Below are 23006 nucleotides of genomic sequence, written 5' to 3' on the forward strand. Positions count from 1 at the left end.
TCTGACGTGACGTCAAAACCCTGATCTAGCAGCAGACTGAAAGGTGTGAAAAGGAAGTTGACTTCATTGACCACATGCTAACCGTCAGTGTCATGGTCCCCTAGTCCTCCTAAACTTCCTGCTCCAAGTTTAGTTTTTCTCCCTATCTCTCTCTCTTCTGTGCATGTGTGTCTGTCTATGGGCGGGACCCACTACAGGTTCCTGCCTCTGGCTGAACGCACCTGCAGCAACCTGCCACCCACATCATCTCATCAGGAAGCCACTACATAAGGTGTTGACTGAGTCTCATTCTTCGCTGGATTGTTGTTGGGTTTTTTTTTTATTACCATGGTGGTTGTTTTAACATTCTGCCCCAGAGAAAATCTACATTCAGCCTTGAATTCATTTTGTTACCTCCTGTGTGAACCTCAGATATCAAGTAGTGTAAGACATAAGACAGACAATGATGATGATCATACATTTTTCTATTTGACTTTTTCTTTTAAATTAAACCATTGATGACATTCTGGTGATCTTAAAACACTACGACAAATCATTTTCCCAAACATGATTATCTGAGCAGTTACAATTTAGTTTCAGAAGCAGGGATGAGATATCATGTCAGGTCTGCATTCTGTTCATAGTAAAACAGGAAGTGTCAGCAGTTAAAAATAAGTTATGTCATCAGTGTTCTCATAGACGACTTGGAAAAGAGAAGTAGCGGTGAAGGGCTGAACTTAGGAAATGAGGTTGCAGAAAGCCTCTACTCCCACAATCAGGCGAAACATTCTTTCCACATTCTCTGTTTCTTACTTCTGTTTCAGTGTTTCTGTTGTCAGTAGCAGTGACAGACTTTCAGGCTCAGTGTGAGGATGGGGCTCACTGTGCTCAGTGTGCTGTCTTTATTTGGTGAGTATAAGTAACTTCCTTTATTTGACTGATAAAGACTGAACTATACTGAGTGCCAAATGTTTGTGCAACCATTGCTGCTAATGTTAAAGTTCTATTCATTAAAAAAAAAAACCCTCATTTGAGATATGAGACCACTGATGATTGAGAGAAATGAATCTTTCTTACAGTGCTGAATATTACCTTTCTCTGTGGACATGCTCAAGGTAACTGAAGAGCTTTCTTCCTTTTCTATTTTTCTATGGATTGATGTGTAAATAACATTCATTTTTTCTTCATTTTTGCACATTATATTATAAATACACTAATAATTGCCTGTAAAGTGAGAAATCGTCCTCTTCATGAAAACAAAATCTGGTCTGAACTTTTTCTGTGTATTTATGTTTATGCTGGATTTTAGATGCTGAGCTGAGCCTTAAACCAAACGTGTCCCATTTATTTGCTGGAGAGTCTGTAACCTTCATCTGTGACATGAGAGAGGGAAATGCCACTGACTGGCTTTACAAATTCAACTGGAATGATCAAGAAATGGTCCACTTCACTAAAAGTAGCTCCTACTCACTTTACCTGACAGCAGAGCTGAGTGGGAATTATCAATGTATTGGTCGCCACAATGGCTCAACAACTTTTACAAAACAGAGTAATAACCTGACTCTGTCCATATCAGGTAAGCTACTGTATCATATTTATTAGGCTTTCATTCAACAGTAGCACAGCTGTGTTAAATGTGAAACTCCAGCATCAAAGTTTCAATTTATGTTATTCCAAAGTTTCTGTTTTGTATTTTTCTTTTATTCTTGTTGATATAATGATCTCTGCACAGCAGGGCGCGGAGAGTAACATTAAGCAGAAATTTCCTGCTAAGTTAAAAACTCAGAGTCGACCTGTGAAGGCTGAAAAACAGCAGGAAGTAAATACGTCAAGTATGATGTAAATTTCAGCAGAGCGTTGTGAAAAGTTGTGGATATGACAGCAAATGAGGAAGCAGTATGAACTTTAGTGCATGACATACAGCATAGTGTATGTTATATATAGTATGATATGAGAGAAGTGAGAAGAATTGGTCACATGAGATGCTGCCTTCATGAATTACTTCACAGCCTTTTATTCTACATATTATGAGAAATTGTTAAATTTGAGCTTTTCCCCCAAAAAATGTATTAATAACAAAAGCAACATATTCTAAATCAAACAGCACTCAGACCCACGGCGACTATAACAGCAGACAAGACAACTATTCCAGTGGGGGGCTCGGTGACACTGACCTGCTCTGTTCAGGGCTCTGCTGGCTGGACATATGATTGGTTCAGACAAATCCCAGATTCTCGTGAAGTAGTAATCGATACGAACAGTTTGCAAAACTTTGTTAGTGTCTCAGACGAAGGCATCTATCGATGCAGAGGAAGAAGAGGAAACCCAGTTTTCTTCACAAACCTCAGCAAAGTGTATCACATTCAGAAAACATGTGAGTCTGACAACTTTTTGTAAGAAATAAAAGAACAAACATTTATGATGACCAAACTTTTCTGTATTAATTCATGTTTGGTATGAAAAGTGTCCAACAGGGCCTTTGTGACTCTGCAACAGAACTGGACTCAGATATTCAGCGGTGAGATGATCACCATCAAATGTGAGATCCAAGGAGGAGAAAACACTGAGTGGCAGTATGAATGGAGAACAACAAGCTCAAAAACACCTCCCACACACAGTGAATACAACATCAGCAGGGCTTCATTTTCCTACAACGGGCAATATTGGTGTAAAGGTAGAAGAGACGTGTTCTTCTCAACAGCTTGGAGTGATGCTTTTACACTAAAAGTCTGTAAGTAAAATCATCTTTGAGTTATTTTATCTACTCTTTTTCATCTGACCAACTATAGTAAAACATCTTTATTTACTCTAACAAACAGCAAACAAACCCAGACCCACAATTACTGCTGAGAGAAGAACAATACCAGCTGGAGGCAATGCAACACTCAGCTGCTCTGTGGGGAGCTACAATGAGTGGAAATACTTCTGGTTCAGGCGTGCCTCAGTCTTTTCAGAAATTCAGGTGATTAGAAACAAAGAACCAGATCAAATGATCACTGTCACACAGGGAGGCATCTACTACTGCAAGGGAGGGAGAGGAAACCCAGTTTTCTTCACAGAGGACAGTGATCCAATCACTATTGAAAAAAGAGGTGAGTTTAAGCATTTTCATTTGGATTAACATGGGATGCAGAGAAGTTCAAAACTGAACCAATCACATTTTTGTTTTTGTAAACAGTTTCCAACAAAGCAGTTGTGTCCCTGGAGCCCAGCTGGCCTCTGATATTCAGTGGCGAGAAGATCACTGTTAGATGTCAGATTTCTTTAGGTGGAAGCACTGAGTGGGAGTATGAGTGGAGCAAACCCGACTCAAGCACAGGTCTGGCAAATAATGCATCCATCAATCTTAATGCATCTGTGATCAACAGTGGAAGCTACAGGTGTATGGGTAAAAACAAACAGGAGCTGTATTCTGTGACAGAGTGGAGTGATGTCATCACACTGACAGTCTCTGGTAAGAAAGTTTAGTTTTGTTATGTCTTTATAAAATACAAATGGTAAATGGCCTGTATTTGTATAGTGCTTTACTAGTCCCTAAGGACCCCAAAGCACTGGGCGATTGTGGCTCAAGAGTTGGGAGTTCTCCTTGTAATCGGAAGGTTGCCAGTTCGAGTCCCGGCTTGGACAGTCTCGGTTGTTGTGTCCTTGGGCGAGACACTTCACCCGTTGCCTACTGGTGGTGGTCAGAGGTCCCGGTGGCGCCAGTGTCCGGCTGCCCAAGGATACAACGACTGAGACTGTCCAACCAGTAATCTTCCGATTACAAGGCGAACTTCCAACTTCCAATATTTTACAGTTTACATTACAACTACATAGTATGAGTTGTCACTAATTTATTGGTGCATGATTGATCATTTATAAAACCTTATGGCATAATAAACATTACAACTAATAATGATAAAATCATTATTTATCATTAACAGGTCATTAATGACAGCATGTTTTTTGTTCATTTCTAAATTAAGCATTTCATAAGTATAAAACAATTAGAACTAATAGCAGTAGTATTATGTGAAAAATGTGTGTTATGTGTAAGTAAAACAAGTATTCAGATGCACATTTATGCATGTAAGGATTCATTTTTTATCAACTAGTAAGAGAGCGAGAGCTTCCTCATGAAATATTTTCAAATGAAAAGTTTAAGATCATTAAAATATAATGAAAACAAAGATGCTGTTAAAGAATTTATGTGAATTCGATAAGCTGGGCTTAAAGCTACTATTTAATTTGAGAACCAAGAAACAGAAGGTAAAACAGCATCATGGTCTGAAATACATGTGTCATAAATCTGTGTGGGACAGAAGGTCTGGTGTGTGTGTCCCTTTACCTGTGTTGGACAAGTCACTGAGTAAGTGAGGTTAAATCTTTCAACAAGATGAAGACATTATTTGACCAAGACTCATGAATATTTAAACCACCAACAATTTAAAGTGATCATAATTCAGTGTTATTTCACCCACAAACTCTACAAATTCTATTTAAAAATCATAGTGGTAGATCAGAGTGCACAGCACAGTATAAATGTCTACACCTCATGGTTTAGACTGGGTTAGACAGTGACTGTCGACATTGGAAACTGGATTTGAAAACAGTTGCTAACCCCCACCTCTGCCAGTAGTGCAAAGGGAGCTGAAAAACAGACAAGAGGAAGTAGTTGTAAGAATAGGCTGGACTCACCAGCACTAAGACAAGCATCTGTGGGAAACAAAGTCCTGTGAGGTGAAGAATTCATTTAACAGAAAAGCCTTGTTTGTTAATGATCTAGCATTAATAAAAGTCAAATGAAATATCCTCTCCTCATGTTGTAGCGGGGCGCCTTAGTGGGTGAAGATTCCCATAATCTTCATTTGCCTTGGAAGAAGAGTCTCCACTGACAAGTTCAGTAGAGCCGGATAGACAGGTTGGATCCATCGAAGCTCCAGTTATAACAGAGAAGATGGAGAAGACTGAAGGAATACTTTGAAGAACTCATGAATGTAGAAAATGACAGAGAGGATGGAAACAAGGGTGAACTGTAGAGCTGTAGTGACAGCGATGAGACTGATGAGCCATAACATGAAAATATGGGAAACAGTTGTTGAAGCTAAGTTGAGAAGGGCGGTGATGATTAGTAAGCAAGCAGGATGGAGTCATGGGTAGAAGAGCATTGCAGATGTGATATTTGCTTTGAGAGTGTCGATGAAAAGGGTAGAGAACGTCAGAATTAAATGCAATTCAATTTAATATAAATTTGAACAATACTGGGAGATCAAAGTAATATAGTTATACAATTAAAAAGGACTTTGGGGAATTATCTGCAATATGTAACTCTTAAAAAATGCAATGTCTTGGGGCACCCTCATATTTATTTCCACTTGAAATGGCTAAAATCACACATAGATGTATCATATCAGGTGTACATGATCAGAACTTTGTGACTCAGCATTTGTAATGAAGCTTTCCCTGTTTAAACCTTTACACGTTTAGTTTGCTGTGCTCCTGACTGTTGAAGTGAGAGTGAACACAATGAGATGTGAAAATATATATACTGTATATATATAGTTTCTTCTGCCAAAATAAATAATAACAAAATTAGACTTTGATATGTGAATATTCCTAATTAAGAACTGAATATTCAATGTGTGGTCCTAATTTTTTCATAACAGTGCATTTATGCCATCAGTTAAAAAATACTATTTGGTCTGGGTCTAAACAGAGCGCGTTGTGTGTGACGTCTTCTTTTGCGCATGCGGGCCGCTTTGAGGGCTGTGAACAGTTCACACTAGAGCACGTTTGCTGTCACATTTTATTTGTAGTGTGAACAAGCAGACAAAAAAATAACATTTGATCAAAGAATCGGAATTGAGCATTAAGACCTGTAGTGTGAACGTAACCTAAGATATACTATGTATCGTTTAAGAATTATTTGTAAAATTGTAATTGTCTCTAAAGCAAAGGGGCAGTAATTGTTTCACTGTAATTTTATTAGAATTTTTTTTTAATTGAACAGGAAACAGACCAAAGTCCAGCATCAGTGCTGACAGTAGAGTCCTTCCAGAAGGTGACACAGTCACCCTGACCTGCTCTGTGACACCATCTACTCCTGGTTGGAGTTACTACTGGTACAGAGGCAAGAAAACCTCAGAACCACTGACGATGGCAGAAGTTGTTCTCCACTCTGATGGACAAATCGGTGTATCACAGGAAGGAGACTATTGGTGCAGAGGAGGACGAGGCAACCCAGTTTACTACACAGACTACAGTGATGTGATCAGTATTAAAAAAACTGGTGAGTCATGGTGAATGTTTCTTTTTTAATTGATGGAAGATGTTAAAAAGTCATTTAATTAGTTATTTTTGTTTGTTTTTTATTATCTGTTTAACAGTTAGAAACGGGCCTGCTGTGACTCTGCATCCAAACTGGCCTGAGGTATACAGCAGAGAGACAATCACTTTGAAATGTGAGATCCCAGGAGAAGACACTGAGTGGGATTATGAGTGGGCAACAAGCAGCTCACATCAACCTCCAAACCAAAATGAATACAAGATTAACTCTGTTTCTGAATCACACCATGGGCACTACTGGTGTAAGGGCAGGATGAGAAGTGCACAACAGAATTCAACAATGTGGAGTGCATCCTTTCAACTAAAGATAGTTTATAGTGAGTGAATTGTAAATGTAATGTGAATTGTACGCTTGCATTTATTAACAGACAATCTGCCCTTAAGGTTCTTATACTTGATCTCACTCTGAAAATATAATTTCCCAACAGAACGTCGTCCTGTCCTCACTGTGTCTCCATCATGGCTGAGTCCTGGAGCCTCAGTAACTCTGAACTGTGAGGTTGAACATCCGTCTGCAGGATGGAGCTTCTACTGGTATAAAGCTGTTCCTGATCTATCAGAGAAATCCTCCAGTTATGAGCTGCTACCTGATGGCAGTGGGACTGCACAGGACTCCTACATCATTCATGGACAGACACACACAGCAGCATATGTGTGCAGAGCTGGAAGAGGAGACCCAGAGTATCACACTGATCACAGTCAACCAAAGTTTGTCTGGTCTGCAGGTCAGTATTTTTGCTCCTAATTAAAAAAGGGGGAAAAAGTGTTATTATTGCATTCACAGTCTCCAATCTATTAATCTATCAAGAAAAAAATGACAGTTTTTGTTTTCCTACAGATTTAAATTCAGCAGCCTCTCTCACAGTCAGTCCTAACAGTGTGCAGCACTTCATCTATGATTCAGTAACTCTGAATTGTTCTGGAAACTCTTCTCAGTGGAGAGTGATGACATTTACTCAGCGCGGATACCTGAGAAAACTCCTGGAATGTGGAAACGGGGGGATAATGACCAAATCCACGTGCAACATAGATCTTGACCAGTACCGAGATGCTGTGTACTGGTGTGAGTCTGAATCAGGACAGTTCAGCAATGGAATCAACATCACTTCACATGGTACATCTTTACATCCCTAATTTTAAAAAGTTTGGACGCTGTGTAAAATATAAATAAAGAAAGAGTGCAGTATATTTGTTTAAGCTTTTAAAATGTGAAAGTGTATAATTGCAACGCATCACAAAAGGGACAGGGCCACATTTACCACTGTGTAGCATCCCCACTTCTTTTAACAACAGTCTATAAACATCTGGGGACTGTAGAAACCAGCTGCTGGACCTTTGGGAGAGCAATATTATCCCATAGTTTTCTGGTAGAGGATTATATCTGCTCAACAATCCTGGGTCTTCTTTGTCATGTTTTTTTATTTCGTGATACACAAATTGTTTTCAAATGGTGAAAGACTGGGACTCCAAGCAGCCCAGTTCAGCTTCTGTACTCTTCAAATAGGCAAGGCCTTTCATGAAAAAAGTCATCTGGATGAGAGCATATTTTGCTCTAAAATCTCTGTATACTTTTCAACATTGATGGTGCCTTTTCAGATGAGCCAAGCAACTCATATTCCATAGTCACTAAAGCACCTTAAACCATCAGAGATCCAAACTTTAGAACTGAGTCCTAATAACAACGTGGATGGTCCTTCTATTCTTTAGTCCAGTGGATGTGGCATTTATGTGTTTTAAAAAGAATTTCAATATTTTTATTAATCTGAACAAGAAAACAATTTTCTGCTTTATCTCGTTTTCATTCAAATGAGTTTTGGCCGAAACAAGACACTGAATGATGTTCCCACATGGCCTCGTCTTTGCATGTTAGACCTGTAGCCTGTATTTCTGAATGGCACAGTAACCTTGAAACACTGACTAATCTGCAACATAGACGTGCAAACAGTCAACAGAATACTGTATGTACCACATTAGTTTATATTGCATTAGGAAAAACAATCTATCCTTGCTGCAAGTCATCTTATTACAATGTGTATACAGCAGAATAGAACATGTATTTATACAATGTTTGACATGTTTCATTATATGGTTCAATATCTACATTTTAGAAATCTATTTTCCACATAACTATGATGATACCAAGAGTTTAGTTTTCCATTAAGTGGAACCAACAAGATTTAAATTCACAGTACAGCCATTGCACACATTGTGCTCATTTCTGAGTTATTTATTTATTTACAAATTAATCCAACACTGCAGAGGATGAAGCAGAAATGTAAGCCCATGATTATAGGTGTGGTAATAGCTTTGTGTCATTACAGTATTCATAATTATGAGAGGATGTAGCCAAAAATGCATCTGAAATCCAGCTTTAACTTAAATGATCATGCTGTGGTTAAAAGTGTGAGGAAAAATAATACTAATAAAACATAACAAAGAACAGGATTAGAGCTGTTGGTGCCACTGTCTTCATTTACCAAACAAGGAGGGAAACAGTAGACTGTATGTTTGCAGGTTCTCTCATATTTTAATGGCTTTTACAGTTACTGGTGTGATCCTGGTGAGCCCTGTCCATCCAGTCAATGAGGGGGACTCTGTTGCTCTTGGCTGCAAGTTGAGGACAGGAAACTTCAATTCCACTGTTGCATTCTACAAAAATGGGAAACTAATTCAAAATGATGACCGAGAAAAGCTAAATATCCCTGCAGTGTCAAAGTCTGATGAAGGCTTCTACAAGTGTGAATATTCAGGGCATGAGTCACCAGAAAGTTGGATGTCAGTAAAAGGTAATTGTGAATGATACAGTTGTAGACAGAAAAGAAATACCCTGCTGTCTCTGTTTCAAAAGATTTAAACAAAAGGCTCATCAAATAAAACCAGTAGTGACAGTCTACAAAATGTAAGTGTGAAAATGAAGAAGATTAAAAGGTTAAAAGAAGGTTAAAATGATCCTGCCCACATAAAGTATGCAAACCCTTATTATGAACTAAAACTGTATTTTATAGTTTATATTTTTAGCCACTTTTATAGAGTGTTGATTGTTTAACATCCCAGTCGTTACTGTGTAACCATTCACAATATTTTCCATCTCCACAGTTTTAAGAGACGACTTTCTGATTTAACAAAACATTTACAGACAACCCAGAAAATGCCTGTCAGGTTCAAAGTGTCCTTTGCCCATGATGTATTCCATTGAATGGGCTATTTGATGATAGATGAAGCTAATTTTTATTATCATTATCATTATAGGATCCAGATCTTCACCCTCTGTCTCTCTAATCACGGGGCTGGTTAGTGGTGTCTCACTGATTCTCCTGCTGTCCCTGCTGCTCTGTTGTTGGCACAAAAAATCAAAGGGTGATTTTATTTTTAAATTTATTTCATATATTAACTGTCAGACACTGCCATGGTATGGACAATTATTATGTTTATTTGTAATACTCTCCCATTTAATATTATTACTACTGTCTTCTCCATAGGTACACTTTGTATCAGGTAAAACACTTTCTTTTCTTGTCTTCAGTGAACAAACACTATGTAACACATTCATTGTAACTTGAACCTGTTTAAAACCTCAGACCAGCCCAGTCTCAGGAAACCAGTCAGACTGCTGCTACAGTTCAAACTATGAGCCAGGATGAAAATCAGCAGCAAATATATTCCTCTCTTGTTCACGGTCAGCCACACACCTGTTACAAAATAAGAGCATTTACAGCTGAACCTTTCTATACTCATGTTCACAGTTATAATATAGCTGCAAGTTTACTGCACACAGTGATTATTTTGTCATTGTCTTGTGTTTCTTACTGACCCAAAGGTGACATGAACGTCTATGAGTCATGTAGACCTTCTGAAAACACTGGTACAGTATAAGATATTTCTTTGTTTTTTTTTTAAAATAAAGAGCAGATCAAAATCTTATTTTTACTGAGAAATAAAAATCTAAAATACCACAATTGTCCTCATTTTAGGTGGACGGACAGATGACTACAGAAATATCTCTCTTCAGCTCAGAAGTGTCGAACAGAGGAGTGAGTACAAAAAATATGAAAATACAAAACAGATTTTGAATTATAATTGCAAATGTATCATGCAGCCAAAAGCATGTGCACTTCTGAAATCATACCTCTAAATATATGTAACATTTAAGTTTCAGTGAATAAAATATTATTTGTATACTGTACTGTTTAAATTTTAACGCCCCCTCAGAGACATGATACCCACATACATTTTCTGTGTCAATGTTACAGGAAAGTGTGATGATCCAGAGGAAACCTCTGACTACCATAATGTAGATCCAAACTCAGCTACAGGTACAAATATTAACTGTAGCAAATATTTAGTTTCAGGGATGAAATATGTATCACATATATGTGTTGGGCTACATGTGTGTTAACTGCAAGAGAGCTTTAATTAGATGTCCTAATAATAAGAAGAAACTCATTTGTAGCCCTTTTAAAAACACGCCTTAAGTATTATTAAACCTGTTCTTTAGTTAGTTTTACTTTATTCTGTTTTCATTTATTTCATTTTATTTATTTACTTTTAAAGGTCCCTAAAGAGAGGCATGGCATCAATAAAACAAGAGAAGGTCAACAGCAACGTGAAAAAACAAACAAAAACATAAAAAAAATATTAATTCTTAAACTTTTGAACATCAATATTTTTATACAGCTGGATATTAAAGTCGAGTCACACTGTGATCCTGTGGACAAGAGTTGTTAAAACTAGGTTAAGAAGAGAGGTGACAGTCAGTGATATGGCAGCATGTGGCTTCATGCTGAGAAAGAAGTTTAAGGAAGGTCAGAGGGAGCTTCACTGTGTCTTTGTGGATCTAGAGAAAGGATATGGTGCCAAGCGTGTGGGGTACTGCATGAGGATCTCAGGAGTAGCAGAGAAGTATGTGAAGGTGGTGCAGGACATGTATGAGGACAGTGAGACAGCAGTGAGGTGTGTGGTTGTAACTTAGGAGTTTAAGCTGGGGGTGGGATTACATCAGGAATCAGCTCTGAGCCCCTCCTTGTTTGCAGGGGTGATGGACAAGATGACAGATGAGGTCATGTAGGAGTCTCTGTGGATTATGATGTTTGCAAACAACATTGTGAGGTGTAGTGAGAGTAGGGAGAAGGTGGAAGAGAGGCTGGAGAGGAGGACGCATGCACCAGAGAGAATAGGAATGAAATTCAGTAGAAGCAAGACAGAACACGTGTATGAACAGGAGACAGTTTAACAGTGACGCTGCAAGGAGTAGAGGAAGTGAAGGCGGATACGTTCAACGGAGAGCTCCAAAGAGAGCGAGGAAGGCCAAAGATAAGAGTCACAGATGTGGTGAAGTGGACAGTGTATGAGAGGGGAAGAAGAGAGTGCAGCAAGGGTGGGTAAAGAGTGGGCAGGGGTGATTTGTGACAAAAGGACAGCAGTGAGAGTGATAGGGAAGGTTTGCAAGACTGCACGACATTTTATTTATAAATGATCAATTAATAAATGTTTATTGTTTGTTGTACCTTATGTTACTTTTCTTATCCTTTGTTTGTTTTCTTGCCAGTTATTGCGTAATTGTGTAAATGTTCACAGTATAATTCAGAATTTAATATCAAACTAAAGGGAAATTACCAAGACACTTCCAACTCTAACAATACTAAGCTCCTAAGTATCACAATTGTACTGGTGACCATGTGACATGATCACCAGTATAAACATACTCATGAGTATCATGATGAGTAATTCTGTGTGTAGATAAGAAACATCTAAACATGAGGAAGTTTGAATTTTGTAGAAGTGTTTTAATATGAATATATTGTATATATATAATTATAAAGTGTATTAAGTAGTTTTTCACATTGAACTGTATCCCATTTTTCTCATTTTGCTTAATCGCTTTTCTACTAAAATAATAAATATTAAATTACTTAAATGCTGTTGTAGGAAGCTCCATTTCTTGCACTACTCACTCTATCACAGTAACATTTTAAACATTTCTGTATTTCTAACCATTTTTTTTTTCAGTCTTGGTGACTTAAGTACTTGAGCTTATAATTATGCTTTGTGTTTGATTTGACTCATTAGATTACGACACAAGATGTGAAGTATTTTCTCAAGCGGGGTGCTCGGCTGTATGCTGACTCACACAGGTGGTCCTCCTGGGGTACAATATATCTACCTTCCTCCATCATATCTCCTTGCTGTTTCCTTTAAAAGTCAGAGTTCCATTTAAAGTTCCTACTCTCTTCTCCAAACTCCTGTCTTTCCTCTCTTGCTGTCCTCAACACACCACCTCTCCCTCCCCTTCCTTTGTCTATGGAAAACAGTAGCACAGTTTCTACTGGCACCTTGTTGGCTTGCAGCCCCAGAGGAGGCCCAAACCTATATGACATGGAAATCACATTATTTATGATGCACATGTTTGATTTGTCAAATATTTTATATTAGACCAGTGATTCTCAAACTTTTCACAATGAGTACCACCTCATAAAATATATGGCTCTTGAAGTACCACCCTTATGACCGACATTAAAGTACAGTAGTATAGGCCTATTTAACACCATATACATTTACATGAGACAAATTTATTTGTTATATGAATATGTTTATTTTAACTGTCATAAACAGGATGTGAAAAGTAATAATAATAAGAAGAACTGTACTGCATTAAAACATTCACAACAGGTGGGATATCCGGTCTTTAAGTGATGACGTATGAACCCTTCTTCCAGGTCAAAACTGCATTTATTAAGGCTTTGTGTTTTTAACATGTTTTAATGCTTTGTATCTTGTTCTATTTAATTGGAACAAGCCCCTAAATTCAGTCCCTGATCACTGTCAACCTCTCTCGGTTTTCATTACCACTATTCATTTTAAAGCTCAGTTTTTAAAACCTTACGATGTAACTACAGCCCAGCCCATACAGCAGTATATTAATGACTAACCTCATATTGTGGATGGATTATCTCAGTTGTTCTCCTGACTGAAGTTTGGTCGGTTTACAGCATCCTGCCATGCAATTACATTTGTCACTAACCTTCAGGAACGCTCACGTTAACTTTCATCGAATGGAAAAATGTTAGCGTTCATCCTCCAGTTTCACTGTTTATATTATGCTAACATAGCTGTGTCGCTAGCCACCACATAGCCCAACTTCAGTAACCCTACAAACGCCACTGCTGTTTAGTTTTCTGTCTTCATTTATGTTAAAAGTGATAGCAGAGCTGTATGTTTTAGATTTTGCTGTGGCAGTTAAGCCAAGAGAAGCATTGCCAGGAATTATTGAAACTCAGTGTAAAAGCACAAGATGGTGATGTGGTACCATGTGACACAGATTATGCACAGCTTTATATCAGCTGTGTAAAAAGACACAGATCTGATTAAGGTCATTAAGTCCCCAAAACAACTAACATTAAGATATAATTTCGTTTGTGACAGAAGTAATCAAAACCATCTGACAGTTTCCACAGGAAAACAAAATAAAAAGAAACTAAAAGCACCCAGCCCTGGACACTGAGAACGACCAATGCATCAGCGGGTGAGGTTCTGAGAGAGGTGGTCTAAGATCTGAGCTAACACACAGTCACAAACATGCATTCCCACCCTCATGCACACATATACTCGCACACACATGGAGACACACAGAAGTGAACACAGTACACACACGTGTGTGTGGTCAGCAAAACAGCCATAAAATCTGGATTTATTCCAATTGTTCTCAGTACAAATAGTTTATAGAAGAGACACATGGTATTTTAATCAAATGGGTTTTGGATTTCAATAAAAGTGTTCTGTCATTTGTAGCTCACTGTGCTTCACTGTGCTTTATAACTAAATAATTATGTCCTGTAGTTTGAACAGCTTCCTGTTTTAAATTTCGCCATTTTTTTTTTTTTTTTTTTTTTTAATTTCAGCAGCATTTCCCTTTGAACCTTTTGAACTGGTGGCCCAGTGGTTACTAAGTGCTAAAACAAAACAAATCAAAAAATCTTTAGGATTACAACAGTTACAGCTACTTTTATGGGCACAGAGATAAGCTGAAAGAGTGGGCAGGGATTCACCTCGTGTTCACTTCTGGTTAAGGACTCAATTTCTGTTTTGCTTCAGCTAACTCTTTTCCTGTGGATGAATTTATGAAAAACTACAACTTAACTATAAAAGAGTTCATGTTTGTGGGAGACTTTACATTAATGAAGCTCAGCTTAAAATCAAAAGGGAAGTATTTTTAGTTATAGTTTTAACTCTTGCATGAAAAAGTGCAGGATTACCAACAGCTGCTGTGTTTGGTAATGATTTTGTGTGCTGATGATTAGTGTGCACCAGCAGTTTATGACTGCGAAGTAGCAGAGGTAGCCTACTGGTTGATCACATCAATGACAGGAGGGAAATATAAGTCTAATCTCTTGCTTGCTAATATTTTTTATCTCTGCAGTTATACCTCTATGTCAGTTTGAACCCATCTAATATATGTATTTTTTTAGACTTCAAATGTAGAGTTACCTCAATGACCCAACAGCAAACGCTTGCGAGGGTAATTATTTTTTGGTGATAAAGCTTCTACCAAACAAAGCTAGCAAGCAAAGATGAGACACTTGTGTGATGCTAGTAATGGTTTATGACAAAGTAAATTTCACATGTCAGCATACAGTACATTCAGTCTTTATATGGTATGTGTGCATTTACTTTGCCTTATGGTAGATACTCTGAATAATGGCTGATTTAGATTTCTCTGCTGAGTCTTTGTAAAGCCTATGATGTAACCTACATAAGTTGGCAGCATTTATGGTTGTGTGTGGTACATTATATGGTCCTGTCCTGGTGTTTTATATGTGGCAGCAATCATGATGGAAACAAACAATCTTTATAGGGATCTTTATTTCCCTTTTTTTGTTCATTTGAATCCTAGGATTCTACTTTTTTTTTTAAGTTTGCATTTCCAAAGACAAACGTCTGTTCTTCCAGTTTTTATGTGCCTATTTGGTAGATTTTCCAAGTAACCCCACCTTGGTGAGTTCAGAAGTTGTTATTTCTGTGTAAAAGGAAGGAAGCAGAAAAGTCTTTGTTTCCTTCACAGTTCTTTGGTATCTGCTGTGCTGCTGCTTCACTCTCTCTCTTTACAGAAAGTTGTAGAAGTTTTCAGACATGTCACTGCTGGATGTGAGGATGGGAGCCACTTTGCTCTGTGAGCTGGGCCTATTCTGTGAGTACATCACTGACTTCTAATGTTTGATTCATACTGATCCATAAACATGTTTTAGTAAGAAGATGGTTGACTCTAATCTGAGTCTGTGTGTGGAGCTGGTTCAGTTTATCTAAGAACGGTTTGTTTCTCAATCAGAGATAATTTGATGTATTTAAAATCTTAATATAAATGGAACCAATCATAGTAGACACTGGTAAAACCTCAAGTGTTTTGTTTACGAGATATTTGAGTGTCTACGGAGTTTCTTAAAGACCTCTCATCCAAGAGGCTTCTTCAGTTCTAAAATCCAAAGATTTTAGAACACACACACACGCACACACATACATTCTCCAGAGGTGGAAAGTAACGAATTACATTTACTTGCGTTACTGTAATTGAGTAGTTTTTTTGTGTATTTGTACTTTTTAAAGTCATTTTTCAAGTCTGTAATTTTACTTTTACTTAAGTATATTTTTTAAAAAGTATTGTAGTTCACTACGTTTTCAATCACACCCATTACTGAGTAAATTAAAAAAAACAACAAAAAAAACCTAAACATTGTGCTTGGAAATACTGCAGGGAATGATGGGTAGTAGAACAAATTGGCGCTAAGGTCACGTTAAAGATGGAGTCTGACATCAGTGTTACGGATCCAGTGAAAAAGAAGCCCGTCGAATTCTGCTGACCCTGAACTCGAAGAAACGGATGTGAACCCCTGGCCGTATTTAAAGGACCATTTCGGCTTCAAGTGCAAGAAAGGCAACATCTTTATTATGCAGTGTAAGCTGTGTTTGCCCAGAGAGACAGAGTTAGCAGCTTTTAAAATTCCACATCAAACCTGCGCAAGCATGTAGAGGTAAGTTAAATACAACTCGTACCGTTATGGTAGCAAAAAGGCTGTGCTCAAATTAATCACATTAAGTTAAGACATCTGTGAAGAACACAGCTAACGTTGGTTGGTACTAGCAACTTGCTGTGTCCAGACACGTTGTTGTCCACGCAACTTACATGTTTTTTACTGGGTTGGTAAATTGCCAAAAGAAAATGTGTTTACCTACGTTTTTCCTGTTTGTTAATAATAATAATTTATTTTAAAAAATAGTTAAATTAAAGACAGAAGCGGCTACTTTCTTACTTAACCCACATATGTTCACACTGCAGGCAAAAGAATAACCGAGTGCTCACTTACCTTAGATTAGTCAAAGACAGCTGACTTCTGTTACTTGTTAATTAGCACTTGCAACCTCCCGTTAACTAGCCTGTTACTGTCCAATAAAAAAAAACGACGAGGTATATTGGTATAATTTACCAGCGGTAGCTATGTAATGCATTGATGTCTTATTAGGGATGTATGGGGGGAAATATTTTATGTAGAATTTGGTGTGTTTAATGAAAACAAAATTGATTTACATGTTGATTTTAAAAAAATTTGTTAACAGAGAAAACATCCATCCAAGCTGAAGGCCTTCAGTGACTTTATAGCAACGCGGAAGCGAGCCTTGGAGCAACCAGAACCCCCAAGAAAGCAAGCAAAAATCAGTGATGTGATGGCATTGGGTGCAAACAGACGAGTATCACAGGCAAAGGTTGACAAGCTCATGATTAATTTCATTTGTGAAGGTCTTCATCCATTTTCTGTGGTTGAACAACCTTCTTTTAAAGAACTTTTGTTGACACTGAATCCTCAATGCAAAGTCATTTCCAGACCCACTCTCAGGACCAGAATAGAGGGAGCTGCCAATCAGATGAAAAAAACTTTGATGTTGCACCTCAGTAAAGTAAGCCATGTTGCCACCACTACAGATTGTTGGACAGCACACCAGCAAAGTTAAATTGGTGTCACAGCTCATTGGATAGATGAGGAAACCTTGGAGAGGAGATCTGCTGCCCTTGCTTGCCAGAGGTTGAAAGGGTCCCACACCTTTGATGTCCCAGCTTGTGCCCTTGATGACATTCATTGTCAATACAGAATAAGGGGAAAAGTAGTAAGAACGACAACAGACAGTGGCTCGAACTTTATTAAAGCATTCAGTGTGTTTGGTGAACAAAGTCAGCCTGAGGAAGCGGAGTCAGGGTCAGATCAAGACTCTTCTGAAGAGACCAAAGCAGACTACCTGGACACATTCACCATCCTGGAGCAAGATGGTGGTCTTGAGTACCAGCTTCCACCACATCAAAGGTGTGCATGCCACCTATTAAATTTAGTTGCCACAACAGATGCTGCCAAGGCAGAAGAGATGAATGATGCATACAAACGGCTATCACGAGCAGCCTTTGGGAAATGCCAAGCAATCTGGAATAAGTCAGGTCGGTCCTACATGGCAGCAGAAATTGTGGAAAGTGAATGCAAGTTCCAGCTCATCCGGCCAAATCAAACTCGGTGGAACTCAACATACATAGCTCTGGAGAGAATCATACGGATCATACAAGCGAAGGGGGAGGATGCTATCAGGAATGTCTGTGAAGAATTCAAAGTGAAAATGTGAGTATTATTTCTTATTTCTAAAGTATGACATAAATGACACAGGTGGAAAACAATGCTGGAGCTACCTCATTTGTTTTTCAAACCTTTTTTTGAATTTTTAAAATGCATGTCCATACTTGGTTCTACATTCCACATCTAAGCCTGAAGATAATTTACCAAAAATTGTTTTGCTTTATGTCATACAGGCTGAGTCCAGCTGAAATTGCTTTCCTGACTGAGTACTGCACTGTGATGAAGCCTGTGGTGAAGGCTTTAAACCTCCTTCAGTCTGAGACCAATACGCACATGGGGTGGCTCCTTCCTGTGATCTTCCAGCTAAAAGTTAAACTCAGCAGACTGGAGACCTCCACCAAAATGTGTCACCCACTCATCAGGGCCATTCAGGATGGTGTCCAAAAGCTGATGAAGAAGACTTCTTCTTTTCAATGAAGTCCAAAAGGCCACAAGGTATAGGGGAGCTGGATGGGTACCTTGCCTGTGTCTCGGACAAGATGGATCTGCTGAATTCATTTCCACACATCAAAAAACTTTCTCTCAAACTTAACACTGGCCTGCCTGCCTCAACTGCCTGCGAGCGTCTCTTTAGCTGTGCTGGACTACTGTTCACTGCAAAGCGAGCAAGGATGAGTTCTACTAACTTTGAAAATCAACTGCTCCTCAAAATTAACAGGAAGTTCAGAGAGTAACACTCTAGGATGGACACAAAGGAACTTTAATCTAGAGGTACAGTAGGGCAGGGCCAAGTTTAAAAAAATTAAAAAAACATTTTAATAGCAGCTTCCGTACAGTTCAGTTCAGTACTTTGTCACGCTGGTGGACGGACTCAAGCGCAGACGAGGCAGCTAAAATACAGTTCCTTTTATTGATACACGACACCAGGTGCGACTATATACAGGTGAGAGGACAAGGGGGATCCAGGGCACAGGGGAATCCGGGAAAGGGGCTCTTCACACACGAGGGAATCCAGAAACACCGCACACCAGCAACTAAGCACACCCAGGGCACCAAGGGAAAGGGATTCCTGTCCACAGGAAACAAGCGATTAATCACACGAAGTAACAACGCCAAAAGGCAACAAGAAACTAACACTCTGGAGCTTACTACCGAGGTTACTCAATATTCCAGCGACCAATAGCTCAGAGCCCCAGCCTTAAGAAGAGCCAGAGATCCACTGCAAATCACTCGAGATCAGCTGCAGGTGCGTGGGCCAAGGGCGGGAGCCCAGTCAGAGCTCCGCCCAGGCAGACAGGTAGGGGAGAGAGAGAGAGAGAGAGAGAGAGAGAAACAACAAACACTTGTGGCCACACTGGGCTGGCCGGGGAGACACAGGGACCATGACATACTTGTTCTCTTATTTGACATTTTAGAACACATTCTCATGTAAAAGACTGATATGGTTTTGTATTGAAAACACTGTGATACCTGACGGTTTGGTTGATTGGTTTGGTGACCATTATCCATTTTCATGTATAGACTTGCAGTTTAACTGCCACTGCACTTTAATTTGTAAAGTTTTTCTTTTCATTAAAAAATAACTACTTTGAGATTTATATCCCACTGTCTTTTTTTGCACTACTCAGAAGAGGCTGTCCCCCTGCTGATAAAAAAGTAACTATGTAACTTTTACTCTGAGTAAATTTTAAATGAGCTACTTTTTACTTTTACTTGAGTAAATTTTTAGACAGGTAATTTTACTTGTACTTGAGTAAAATTTCAGCAAAGTAATAGTACTTTTACTTGAGTAAAATATTTTAGTACTCTTTCCACCTCTGACATTCTCGCACATGGATACACACACGTGCTTACACGTGCACACACATACATACACACATAGTGCCTTGTCTTTTGTGACCATAGGGAGGTTTTACAATGGGAGGTGCTTGTGTGTACTGTAACTGTTTTCAATAAAAGGCGGCAAGCGGAGGCCAAAGTCGTGGTCATCTGGTCGTCATTCAGAGTGCTTTTCTGAGACACCAACTGGGGCCTCCCATGTGCAAGTATAACCGGTTGAAGCTGTTCGTCTTGTTTCCTTCCTTGTCGTTAACGAGAATAAGTTTCTAAACCAGCAGGGCCTGTGGAAGCGCAGACCCAACAATTAATCTACACAATGACTGTCAACTATAGAGCTTTTTGAAGAAACAGTAACAATAAGTTAAAAAAATAGTTTTATTTACCTGCATGGCTCAAGGACAGTTGCCAGCTCTTGGAGAAGCAGCCTCTTGATTCTTTAGTGGACAAGAAACCATATCCAGTGTTTAAAACTGGTTGTGGATGTGAGGTTTTTAAAGTATTTAAAGTGTACAAAATAAACTGTTTTATAAATGTGGCTTGTACTATTAACTTTTAATAGTCATTAAAACTAAAAAAAAGTGCTGCATAAACCCCACTCTGTGGTATTTCTTCTGAAACTGAGATGTTATTTGATGACATCCTGAGCTTCTGTCTCTTGCCAGAAAAGGGGAAACACCCACTGCCCATGGGTTGTGCTGTTTGTACTAAGTGGGTGTGCTCTGTTATTTTTATATATATCTATATCTATATCTATATAAAAAAAAAAAATTCCCCACTCGCCCCTGTGGGCAGTTTATCCTTCAAGCTCGGGTCCTCTACCAGAGGCCTGGGAGCTTGAGGGTCCCTCTTGCAGTATCTTAGCTGTTCCCAGGACTGCGCTCTTCTGGACAGAGATCTCCGATGTTGTTCCCGGGATCTGCTGGAGCCACTCGCTTAGCTTGGGAGTCACTGCACCTAGTGCTCCGATTACCACTGGGACCACCGTCATCTTCACCCTCCATATCCTCTCGAGCTCTTCTCTGAGCCCTTGGTATTTCTCGAGTTTCTCGTGTTCCTTCTTCCTGATGTTGCTGTCATTCGGAACCGCTACATCGATCACTACTGACCCGTCTTCTTCTGTTTGTCTACCACCACTATGTCCGGTTGGTTAGCCACCACCATTTTGTCCGTCTGTATCTGGAAGTCCCACAGGATCTTAGCTCGGTCATTCTCCACCACCCTTGGGGGGGGTCTCCCATTTTGACCTTGGGACTTCCAGGTTATACTCGGCACAGATGTTCCTGTACACTATACTCTTGGTTATGGCGTTCCATGTATGCCTTGCCTGCTCGTCGTAGGTGTTGATAGCCCGGATCTTGTTCTTACCGTTAAGCTGACTCCTCAGGACTTGCCTGACCCTCTGCAGGTACTTGGTGGTTGCAGCTTTCCTAGCGGCCTCTTCCTGGTTTCCATTTGCCTGCGGGATCCCCAGGTACTTGTAGCTGTCCTCTATGTCTGCAATGTTGACCTCTGGTAGTTCGATCCCCTCAGTTCTGACTACCTTCCCTCTCTTTGTTATCATCCGACTACACTTCTCCAGCCCGAATGACATCCCGATGTCATTGCTGTATATCCTGGTGGTGTGGATCAGTGAATCGATGTCTCGTTCACTCTTGGCATACAGCTTGATGTCATCCATGTCAGGTGGCTGACAACTGTTCCATTACGTAGTCGGTATCCGTAGCCAGTCTTGTCAATTATCTCACTGAGGGGGTTAAGGCCTATGTGCTATGGGCTTGAGGTTGGCCTCCAGTGTTGTCCGCCACATCCCCATTGAGTTCCTGATGAAGGCTCTCAGGGTCCTGTTGATCTTATATAGTTCTAGGCATTCCAGGATCCAGGTGTGGGGCATTGAGTCATAGGCCTTCTTGTAATGAATCCATTCAGTGCACAGGTTGGTCAGTCTGGTCCTGCAGTCTCGGCTGACTGCTTGGTCTGCCAGTAGCTGGTGTTTTGCGCCTCTGGTATTCTTGCCCATCCCTTTCTGTGCCCCGCTCATGTATTGACCCATGTGCCTGTTCATCTTAGCCGCTATGATGCCTGACAAGAGCTTCCATGTAGTACTGAGGCAGGTTATTGGTCGGTAGTTGGATGGGACCGGTCCCTTCTTGGGGTCCTTGAGGATCAGGACTGTCCGGCCTTCGGTTAGCCATTCTGGGTGTCTCTCGTCAACTAGCAGCTGGTTCATTTGTGCTGCCAGGCGCTCGTGGAGTGCAGTCAGCTTCTTCAGCCAGTAGGCGTGAACCATGTCAGGGCCTGGTGCTGTCCAACTCTTCATACTGGAGACCCTTTCTTGGATATCTGCCACTGTGATGGTTACTGGACCCTGTTCAGGGAGGTTGCTATGGTCTGCCCTCAGATCCACTAGCCACTGAGCATTGCTGTTATGGGTTGCATCCTTCTCCCATATGCTCTTCCAGTATTGTTCTGCCTCCAGCCTTGGTGGTGCTGTTCTCATATTGTTCCCCTGCCACTAAGAGTACACCTTGGTTGGTTCCGTGGAGAACAGCTGGTTTATTCTCCTGCCTCTTCAAGCGGCTGGCCAAGGCTGTGAGTCGTTGCTTGGCAGTTTCCAAGGCCTCAGGTATGGACAGCTTCCTGTACTTCTTAGGCACCTGTCTGTGTTGAGCGCTCAGTGGATCTGCGTTCGACTACTCCGCCTAGGCTGCACTGTCGAGCGCAGATCCACTGAGCGCATCGCAAGCTAGCAAGACAGAAGCTAAGCTCGTTGCAACATGGCAACTGCCTCAACGCTACCCGAAATTGAGCCTCCCCCACCCTCATTCAGATCTGGCGTTTGGAACTATTTTGGTTTTCATGTGAAGTATGACCCTGATGGTAACGTCATGGACCAAAGTAAAACAGTATGTCGGATGTGCCATGCAATGCTCAATTGGTGGGAACTAGTGCGTTAGCGCAGTGAGATTGTTAACGTGTTGACGCCATCCAGCCCCACGCACGGGGCGATCCGCCGTAACTTGTTAACGGAGATTTGCCGCGTTATGGCGTTAATGTCATTTTAACGAGATTAACGCTGACAGCACTAGTGGAAACACAACGAATATGACTGCACATTTACGCCGACATCATCCTAGTGCAAAGACAAGTGGAAGCAGACAAAAACAACAAGCACGCATGCTACAAACTTTACCCGAGTCATTTAGACAGCCGTTAGCACATGATTCTCCTTATGGGGACCGGATATGTTTAATATACTGCTGAGAA

General features: G+C 40.0%; 2 protein-coding genes across 3 annotated transcripts in view; both read left to right on the top strand.

Moving 5' to 3' along the window:
* LOC120439144 overlaps window positions 1–23006 on the top strand; it is a 59607-nt gene that overhangs the window by 13370 nt on the left and 23231 nt on the right. The window lies entirely within an intron of this gene.
* LOC120439133 (obscurin-like) lies at window positions 202–12538 on the top strand. Of its 2 annotated transcripts, none has more exons than XM_039609857.1 (20): window positions 202–271; window positions 804–888; window positions 1059–1094; window positions 1289–1555; window positions 2084–2353; window positions 2444–2710; window positions 2799–3071; window positions 3158–3433; window positions 5969–6247; window positions 6345–6620; window positions 6732–7028; window positions 7142–7417; window positions 8847–9089; window positions 9553–9660; window positions 9783–9798; window positions 9882–9979; window positions 10121–10165; window positions 10275–10334; window positions 10554–10616; window positions 12370–12538. In XM_039609857.1, exons 2-20 carry the CDS (start codon window positions 852–854, stop codon window positions 12423–12425), a joined length of 3243 nt encoding a protein of 1080 aa, XP_039465791.1. In that variant the 5' UTR covers window positions 202–271; window positions 804–851; the 3' UTR covers window positions 12426–12538. The 2 variants fall into 2 exon arrangements, with proteins under 2 accessions (XP_039465791.1, XP_039465792.1); XM_039609858.1 differs by lacking the exon at window positions 12370–12538 and adding an exon at window positions 10855–12153.

This window comes from Oreochromis aureus, linkage group 3 (genome assembly GCF_013358895.1).
Source record: "Oreochromis aureus strain Israel breed Guangdong linkage group 3, ZZ_aureus, whole genome shotgun sequence".
Classification (NCBI taxonomy): Eukaryota; Metazoa; Chordata; class Actinopteri; order Cichliformes; family Cichlidae; genus Oreochromis; species Oreochromis aureus.